This window comes from Trichosurus vulpecula, chromosome 1 (assembly GCF_011100635.1).
Source record: "Trichosurus vulpecula isolate mTriVul1 chromosome 1, mTriVul1.pri, whole genome shotgun sequence".
Classification (NCBI taxonomy): Eukaryota; Metazoa; Chordata; class Mammalia; order Diprotodontia; family Phalangeridae; genus Trichosurus; species Trichosurus vulpecula.
In genome coordinates, this window is record NC_050573.1 from 465,549,306 (window position 1) to 465,559,557 (window position 10,252).

General features: G+C 33.5%; 1 protein-coding gene across 13 annotated transcripts in view; it reads right to left on the reverse strand.

Annotated features, from left to right (window-relative positions):
* The window catches only part of FAM172A (family with sequence similarity 172 member A), a 527,455-nt gene that overhangs the window by 293,436 nt on the left and 223,767 nt on the right, over positions 1 to 10,252 (reverse strand). For 12 of the 13 annotated variants that reach the window (XM_036768382.1, XM_036768410.1, XM_036768394.1 and 9 more), the window contains one exon: positions 2,872 to 3,090. The exons of the other annotated variant lie outside the window; for it this stretch is intronic. In XM_036768382.1, the coding sequence (XP_036624277.1) occupies positions 2,872 to 3,090 (219 nt within the window). The remainder of the gene's footprint in view (positions 1 to 2,871; positions 3,091 to 10,252) is intronic. 13 annotated transcript variants of the gene reach the window in all.

Sequence of the window (10,252 nt, forward strand, 5' to 3'; positions counted from 1 at the left end):
GAAGTAATTATTATTTTTCTTTAATTGTTAGAAGAGTCAGCATTTTAAAAATCAAAGTAAAATCACAGACACTGGATTGACTCGAGTCCATTCAATTAATCTCCCCATGCTGAAGTTCCCCTACTGATAAATGACTTCAGAACTCTTTTATGGAGCTGATATCTGGGTATAAAACTAACACCTGAGACCTTCATAAGATACCATCCTTATATTTCAAGGAAAAGATCTGTCTCGTGGTATGCTCAGATCTGTAAGGAAATAGCTTAAAATTGCACTAAGACTTTTAGAACACACAAGGAGTGTGTGTGTGTGTGTGTGTGTGTGTGTGTGTGTGTGTGCAGGTACATATGCATATATATGCTATATACATATATATACAAATACATACATATACATATGTATGTATATCCTCAAGGTTTTTACATACATATATGCGTATGTATATATATTCTCAACGTTTAAAAAAAAAACTTTCTAGTTTTGAATATGTTCTCAAAGTTGTAAGCCACGCCTCTTTTAGAAGTATAGAGGATGACAATACACTAGAAAAAGTCAATTCTAAATGGGTCCTAGTAGATGAATGCACCAAACACTGAGCAATTCACCCCATCTCTCATTGAAAGGATAAAACCTTGCTACCTAGCAGTATTCTGAAGAGTGCATCCATCTCTGCTCCTTTGCAAAATGCTCTGAGGTTTTTAAGTGAAAAGGTGTGAAGTTCAAAATACTATTGTATATCTAAAAGTATGAGTGACACATGTAGGATTTTAATTTATATGACCTATTTTTTTCTTTCACTGTTTCCTGAGGTAGAAGAACTACTTCATGGAAGAAATGGGATAACATAGAAAAAGGAGGGAAAGAGGCTGAAAGATGCAACATGAGAAAGTAAAAAAGGATGACAGAAGAGTAAGAAAAAAAAGAACATGTAGAACAGATGAAAGAATTAGAGGGGAAAAGACAAGGAGGAAATAGAAAGGCACTTAACAAAGAAGGTAAAACAAAGAGAATTCATTTTCAGTGTTAAATCCAGGAAAAGTTAAAACTGGGGAGAAATGAAACAGATGTGAAATACAGAAGAAAATGCACATGTATAAGAGAACAAAAGGAAAATCGAAGTAAATGGTGACAAGATAAAGAGAAGATAGAAAGTTAGAAATAAGACCTAGAGAATAAGATTTCAGAAATAGATCCTTAAGTTGTACATGTTACAGGCAAACACAAAAAAAACCAAGGAAGTGAAAATGCATAGTTGAACACATGGAAAGTTCCATTTCTTGTTTCCATTTCAGAACATTAAATTAATACTACTAACATTATGTGAATTTTTAAATATTTTAATTCATCCCTGGGAAGTCTAAGTAGAAGAAATATGATAGATTTTTGATTTTACAAAATCACAAAATGTTAGGGGAGACATGGGAGACTCAGGTAGCCTAGTAAATGAGAGGGCGATATTATGAACTCAGAAAAGCTGCCATTAGACAAGGAGTGATCTGACCAAATTAGGAAAAGGAAGAATATTATTTGACATAAAATATAATTTTTGATGTTTTCAAATACTGATAGTGGTTCATGTGATGCTAAATTTGTGCATGCTCTCTATCTATCTGGCTTTATTAGCTATATGGGAAAATTTGAGGCTCTTGGACTTTCTGCTTTAGATTCACTTAAAGCCTTGTGACTCTGAGAATCACCTTCAGTACATGATTGCCATCTTCACTTACTCATTAGACTGACATATGGGCAAATGCTGTATTTTCTCTGAGTGAAAATTTCACAAGGGAAAAGCATAACCTGTGAGGCAAAATAGTTTTTATTTTGTCCCCAAAGTGGCATAAGATATGTCTATTACCAGTTCTTGTAAGTTTAAAAACAAGCCAAGTTGTAGGATGTGATACATTACTACTACAACAAAGTACAAAATAAAAATGGTAATTTTTCTATTCTTTAAACATCTCCTAGTATCTCATCCGAAGAACAAATCCGTTTTGTTTTGCTTCCTCTTTGGTATGTCTGACATGCTTTACTCTTAAATTAAACCTCCACCTTCCACAATAAGAGCTAAATTGAATGAATTGGTCTCAAACACAAAATCCACAGTATGTATATCAAGCAGAATGTGTCAAAGTGCAAATAAAATTGTTTGTGCCCCCTGCAGAATTAGAAATCCTCGGGAATTCACTGTTTTAACGATCTCATGCTGCTAGCATTACCAAGTGCAAAGGTTCATTGAGTAAGAAAAGAGCAAGGGACAGAGTTCCCTCATTACACCATTCCTGAACTATTCTAACTTAAATATTTATTAAGATATTAATAACCCTCACTCCCTTCATCTGCCTTCAGAAGTTAAGCTAAGACACAATGAATGGCTGCTCCCATGAAAATAACATGTTGTCTCATAAATTTGCTACCATACAAAATGAACACAAGTATATGGCATAGTACATTATTAATTCAGCAGGTAATACATTTTTTACAATTATTAGATGATCTATACTCTCTCTAATGGACAACAGAATGACACAGTATTTTAAAAGGTATGGCAGATTGTAAAGTTATCTTTCAAAGTTTTTTATATGCATATCAAGTTCAAATTATTTTAATGAATTTCCCACAAAAAGAGATCCTGACCCAAAAGGAAGGCATACTTTCATTTGAGGGTTATATCAAATGGCATGTAGACTTGAAATGATGTATTTGGGAACTTTATCAAGGTTGTTTTCTGACTGGGAAAGAAAATACCCTTAAGAAGTTGATGCTCACAAGAAATAAATTGCTGAAAAAGCCAAGTACCTTATGTGAAAAACATTTTTTGGAAAAAAAAAAAGCAAATCAAGTAATGAAGGAAAATGTAGCCACTTGACTTACTCTAATATATAATGGTACCATCTCTTTTTCTTTCTGAGGGTTACGATACTTTTCATAAAAATCACGCCGCTTCTTTGCTTCTTTGAAGGTTTTCTCTTTTCTTTCACGTTTTTCTGCTGGCTCATCTGAACCATCAGAAGATAACAGCACTTGTGATTTGGTCTTTTCCACTTCAATATAGTTTTCATTGGGATTAAGCACTATTACTCCATACCCTTCCTGTTGTAACAAGAAAGGAAAAATGTGATCATAGAAATATATCCAATTTCTCAAAGTATTAACATTTTATATTAAGTAAATTCACAGTCCTATATTTTATAAATTATCATATTATAACTAGGGCTATACTTTTTTTTCTTTTGGTCATCTGAGGCTCTGAATTTCTATAATTTATTGTGGTATGGGTTGCATATATAAATAAACAGACTTTACATATAACAGAAGCAAAGAAAAAGCAAAACTGTGACATGAAGATTGTTCATTTAAACTAAAAGGTTTTGTTCTAGATCTTCTGAACAAAAATAATCTTTGGGAACACTGACAAGCACCAACCACACTTACACTTTCCAAATGTCCTTACTATTCAGAAGACATGCTATGAGAAAAATAAACATCTTGGTATGGAGTTTCACAACTTCCATGCTGTCTTAAATGCATTTTCTTTCCTTTCATCCACATTTCTGTTTTGGTTTATTGTGTTTGAATACTGACAGGGAAGGAAAAAATGTACCTAATATTCTATGTACTTATGACCACGTAAAGAGCAGAAGCCTTATCCACTGTCCATCTCATATAGCTGATTTGCCTGTTCAACTTCAGGAAGCTACACAAATCATTTTTAAAAATGAAAACTTTTTTAAAAAGTATTACTATAGTGTATGAAAATGACTTTTTTTTTATTCTGAGATTTCTATTTTTAAGTCATTATCATAAGTTCTTTTTATTGAAAACTAATACCATGAAACATTTAACATTTCAAAGACAGGAAATCAAAAATATTTCTTGAGTTGCTAATAAATGTTTAATTTGCATATGTGATTTTCCATTTGGGGACTGATGTGAATATTTGGGAAATGGAGGAATTGATCCATTAATATTCACTTTGGGCAAGATTTTGACATTTTAAACTTAATAAAGCAAAAATGGAGAAAACAAAAATGTTAGCACCACTAACCCCTGAATAACATTTGCCAGAGGACATTTTGAAAGCATTACATATCTTATTTTTTCTAACCAATTCTATAGCACACAGAGGAACCGTAGGTACTATATTATGATACAAAGAAGGAGAACTAGACTTACACATAATTAAAGCTAAATAGAGTTTTATGTCTATCCCCAAAACATTATCTATTTTAACAATTCAACCTCTAGGACGTGAATTGAATTGTAAATGTCACATTTCGTGTCCAAGTGATCATCAGAAGCTGATCAGAACCCACACAACTGATAACAGCACTAAAAATAAATCAATATTATCATTGAATCAGTATTATTATTTCAAAGTATGTTGCTACTGCACTTGGTTGGCTTTTTTCAGGTATTTCAAATAGCACAAAAACTCTATTGAGGTTATTTTTCTTCTCATCCAATCAGTATATTTTTCAACCACTTTGATTCATGCGTGTGTGTGTGTGTGTGCGCGCGCGTGTGTGTATGTGAAGATATGAGTCTCAAAGGATTCTCAATTCTACTCTAAAAGGCTCTTAATGTAAATACAGGACTTCCTTTTAAAAGATATGAAAATCATTTATTCAATGTACACAAAATTGATTGATAAAACATGGTACATCTATTCAACATATATCCTTTTAAGATCATATAATCTCTTAGAATTCTTAGTCAAAAGCTCCTTTTATGAAAGGCTTATAAAATATTCTTCAGCAGAAATAAATGCTTCATCTTCATTTTTATTTAAATATCTCAAACACAAAGCATATGAGAAGATTAAAAAAAATTCCTATCTACCTATCTGGTAACCCAAAGCTATACCAACAAAAGATACTTTATTTGGTCTTCCTTTATTCTAATCTGTATAGCTATTCAAAAGTCTTGTAACACATTGTGATCACTGTCAGGTAGACAGATTGTCACTTGGTGATTTTCTACAGTTGGACACACTCGACTAGTTATCAAAATCACATTTGAAGGAAGTTCCTACCCCTCTTCCTTGTGCCTCTTACAACTTTTCACGCCCTTCTCAAATTTCTGCTATAACTTCCCCTCCCACCAAAACTAAGTTAAAGGACACTGTTGCACTCTGCTAAACAGGGTGAAATAGAGGCATTCAGTACACTGTCTCTGGTGTAAGGAACATAGTCAAAAAAGGTCACCATAGGCCAAAAAGAAAATTGCCTCCTTACTAGATTTTGTACCATGAGTAAGTGGTCTCCTGTCATGTTCCTTTCCTGCCCTCTTCTCTCAGCTGAATTGAACTTTTCTTTTCTTTTTTTTTAAACACATGCTTTGGAATCTGGCTATCCCAAAGTAGGATCTTGGAATAAAAAAGAGAGATGAGAAAAAAATCAAGAATTTCAAATTTAGAAGTCACTTCAGGGATCTGAAAAATCTCCAATTGCAGGCAACACAAATTTTCATAAACTGGCATAATGTGAGCATCACGCTTATGTAATAATTGAATTCCAATTTTTAAAAACTCAGAAAAAATTAAAAATACTTTAAAAATGACAGATGTCATGCTACACAAAATCCATAAGATCAGTAAAAGAAACTAATTCTATGACGGGGGGTGATTTGAAGATATGCATTTACAATTTCTTTTGGAACCCCAAGTAATACAAACTGAAACATTTTAGCTGTTATAGTTTTATGTGTATCATGAAATCTGAACCTTTACATGTGTAGTCTAAACTAGTCTAAAACAGACACACATAAATCATCAAAGAAGTAGAATTTGTCTAAGTTATTGATTATGTAACAGAAAATTACATGACTCATTTGTCCAATTTTATAAGGACACAATGTCAATTTTTCACTGAGGCTTCAACAGATGAAAAATGATTCTATTTTTAAAATCACTACTATGTAAATCAATTAAAGGATTTTTATCAATTAGATGGGGAACACAAAATTTCTTCTTTTAACACCTGGATTGTACAGCAAACAACTTATTCTTTTAAACATATCAGACCTTTAGACATAACAAATCCAAGCAAAAATCATCTTGACTATTTATCCAAGGGCCTTTTCTCTAGACAGCTCACAGAATCAATGCTATCCCAACTTTCAAAAAAGATTTCCAAGCTACATTCCAATCATTCCATAAGGAAATTAATTGTTTATTTTTATTCTTTTTTTGTTATTTCAGGCAATGCAAATAATAACACTGAATATAAATTATCCTTTATTTTTAATGAAAGCTATGTGCACTACTTCTACTATACCCTTATAGAGCAGGAAAAGCAAGCAGTCATGCATCAATACTTTAGCCCTATCTACTGCTCTAAATGGTACAGACACATATACATCACACTAAAAGTTTGCTTTTCTCTTTATGCCATTCTTAAAATAGCTAATGTGTCTGAAAGGTTTCAGCATTTCTATATGTGGTACCAATTTTGCTACAGCTTAGATTTAGCATGGATTATTGAAAAAACTATGGAGAGTAAATACATATTTACATGAAAATTAGGCAAAGACAAAATCTCGATCTCTAAAAATGACAATTTTGCATAAAATATTACTAACTGGATCACATGAAATGTTTCAATAAAGATGAAGTAGGCAACTTCTTAAATTGCCCTCTCTTTCAATAATTCAATTGAGAAATACAAAGAGGCAAATGCCCATCAGTTGTGAAGTGCTGCAAAACTGCTCTATAAACAGAAGCCTCAAATAAATAATATTCTAAAAGTACTTTCCAGGGCTGCTTCTGAAAATTAGCATTTTTGTTTATATCTAGACTCTTAAAACCATCCATTTATATTTAATCGCTCCTTAAAGAGAATAAGTTAAAAAGTTAGCTTATTTCAAATGCACTTGGAAATTCATCCTGCAATCTTTAAAAAGACATAATAAAATTTGCAATTTGATTTATCCAAGCCAATCTCAATACAGTGTATTTCCAGAGGCAAAACAGATGCACATTACAGTTAAGTAATTCTATGTTTTCTTATAGCAAATCTAGGAGGGAAACACCAGGACAAATAATGATAAAAAAGCATACTTTATCCCTTAATTCATCACATAAAACTCACTAATAATGATAGTTTTACTTTTTAGACCAGTGTTTGCAAGACTATATATCTAGACTCTTAAATACTACCTCAAGTTCTATTTCTAATCATAGCATTTCATTCAATAACAAACACTTTTCCTTTGGTTTAGACTGATAACCTGGGGCTCCAAGCCACTTTTACTTTTAAGTTTTATAAACACATTTGCTAATAAATAATAGTTCATTTATCATTCAATCAGAATATGATGGCTGAGGTTAGAGTGGCCTCAAGCAGACAGGTGGTGGTGAACACAATGAGCCAAAGAGGAACCTTGATACCAGAATCAAATAGATGCGCAAGTACCCTCCTCACAAAGATGCAGTAGATAGATAATTAAGAGTTGCCTGACCAAAAGCAGGATGGTCTCACAATAAAGCCTCACACCAAATGCTAGAAACTGAAGATTTACACAAGTTAATTTTGCCTGTTAGTGACCAGTTGTAAGCTCAATGGAAATCTAAGATAGTTGAGGCAAATTCTATATATTTTCAAATCTCATGTGGTTGGCTAAATGAATAATGAGCTGAAAGGAGGCAGCCCTGGATATTAATCTACCAACATGCTATGCCATATGTGACCAGAGAGGTCAGGGGCTAAAGTGGGATCTCTTGACCTATGTAGCTATCTTTTTGGCCTTCAAGTAAGGAGCTGTAAGAGATGATTTTCCTGAGCTTTATCAGGCAGATTTTCCAAGTTCAACATGCTACCTAGACTGTTTGCAGCAAGATCACAGCTAATCCCCCAGGGAAACGAATCCGAGTGTTCTGATCTATAAACTAAATCTGCTCATGGTTAAAACGGACAAACTACTGTCCATTCATCTTTCTGAAAGATGTATGCTCTGTTTATTTCTCATCTTTGTCATAAGAAGGGGATGCATATGTCACTGTTGCAACATCCTAGGTGCAACAGTGAGATGAGGTCATGACAACCAATCCGAAGTCACTAGTGAAGCGTTAAAGTAAACATAGCTGTTGGAGCTGCAGCAATGCTTGAAAAATGCCCCCTCCATTATTGGAGCAATTTTCTCAAGACGTGACCTGAGACTGAAACGCCTAAAATGTCAGGGTTGACTCAATTTTGAATTTCCACCTAAATGTGCATTTTGGTAATGACACTCTGATAATACTTTTGCAAAACTTTCATCCCAGTTCTACTTCTCCTGGTAGCTCCCTGGACATAAGGGCTATGATCGAATGTGTAAAAATGCTTCTGTTACAGACAAACATACATTGTCCCACTGAGTTCCCAACTTCAAATAGCTCCTCAAGTTAGTCAAGAAAAGAAAACATGCCACAAAAAGTTTTCAGAGGACCACCTGTTGTCTATTATTTTTACATAGCACTTACTCATAAATCATAACACAGGGTAATTAATCAAGCTGTCAAAGAGGAGGTCAGAGGTTATATGGTGGAGTCAGAAGGTCATGCATGGGCTGATAGAGGTCAGGGTCACACTGCATTCCTCATTATCAAGTTGGGATGAGAGAGAGACGGCCCAAGCAGACAAAAGTGAAAGCAGATGGAGAAGTGAGTGGACAGAAAAAAAGAAAATTTCACAAACAAAAAGAAAAGAGAAAGAAGACTGTCAGCTGCCTTCAAGAAAAGAACAGAGGAGCAAAGAAATACTCTGAAATGTGCTCAAAGGGCTTCAGGAAAATAAAGAAACTACAATTTTATTAATTAAATAAGTTGAATATAACTTTTTCTTTTTTTAGTCAATGCATACTAAGCAATATTAGAAAATATGTGAATTTGGTGCCAATTTACCTTTGCAAGTCAGTGAACTCAGGATAAATTAGCATAAGGTAAACAGTTACTTGAATAAAGGGTAATTTACATGAAAAAAAAAAATTTTATACTAAGAGGTTTCTTCCCTTCCAGAAATGGTGTGGGATTACAACATATGGACAAATAAAAGTTTTCACTCATTGCATAGATAATGTTCATTGAGCAAGACACCAAAATATTCACAAATACAAAAGCATCATAAAAGTCCTTTTGAATAACACAATAGTTATAAAATATTCTATCGTTACACTGGCCTGAATTAGATGCAGAATACTGTGCAAAATTAGCTGTCACCCTTTCCTCAAAATCTTTGTTAATCTCATTTTGAATGTTTGCAGCTTTATCAACACATGCATCAATGTCAGCTCCTTGGTTACTGAACCGCTGTAGTTGGAAGAAGATATAATTAAAATGTTTTGGCACAGAAAAGGTGAAATTGTATCTTCCCCTGTTCCCTTAGGAGTCTGTAAAACATGTAAGATATATTGACAAACACACACCCTTGTCTCTAGTCCTGACATCCCAGGTCATCCAAATGCTAGTTATTTCAAAACATTCACTTTACACTTGCCCATACTGTCACCTGCTGTGTGACTAACTTTTAAAATATATTAGAACATTCTATTTTTTAACACCACTAACTCCAGTGTTCTATTAATGAAAATAAGTCACAAAAAAACTTCACCTCATCTTTCATTAATCATGTATTTATAACCAGGTCCAGCAGTAAACATTTAATTTGGCTTTGGTTTTTGCTAGTTGCTAACTTGGTTTTAATATCATGAAAATAAGTAAATTAGTAATCATGCAAGGTCTACGGACAGAAATGAGATGTTATGAAGTGTCTTAATTTAAATTCTTTACTTTTAGCTTAAGAAAGAGGAACACTCACACTGACAAATGGAAGTACAATGGAGAGGCAACAAGTTGTGGCTATTTCCCTGTCAATGGTAGATCAAGATTCCTAAGCGAAAGTAAGGTAACACACAACTAGACACACATCTTTACTATGTAGTCCCAAACTTGGGCTTGGATAAACCAAAGTAAGAGCAAAGAAGACTTTGCATTTCTGGGTGATCACAAGTAGAATCCCTATTTTGTATTTTAGAGTAAACATTTTGTTAATATAGTCCTGAGTGGCAGGCAAAGAACTAACGTAATGCAAAAAGTTATGGTTTACTGGAGTGACTTCATAAACTCTGTTTCTCACTCAAACTCTGCATTCCAGCACCTCAGCAATACTGGACAACCTTTTCATATTAAATGGCACCAAAGCAGAGAAGATGTCCTGCAGTGCACTGTCATTTATCTATGTGATTACAAGGTACTTTTTCAAACTAAAGAAATATACTA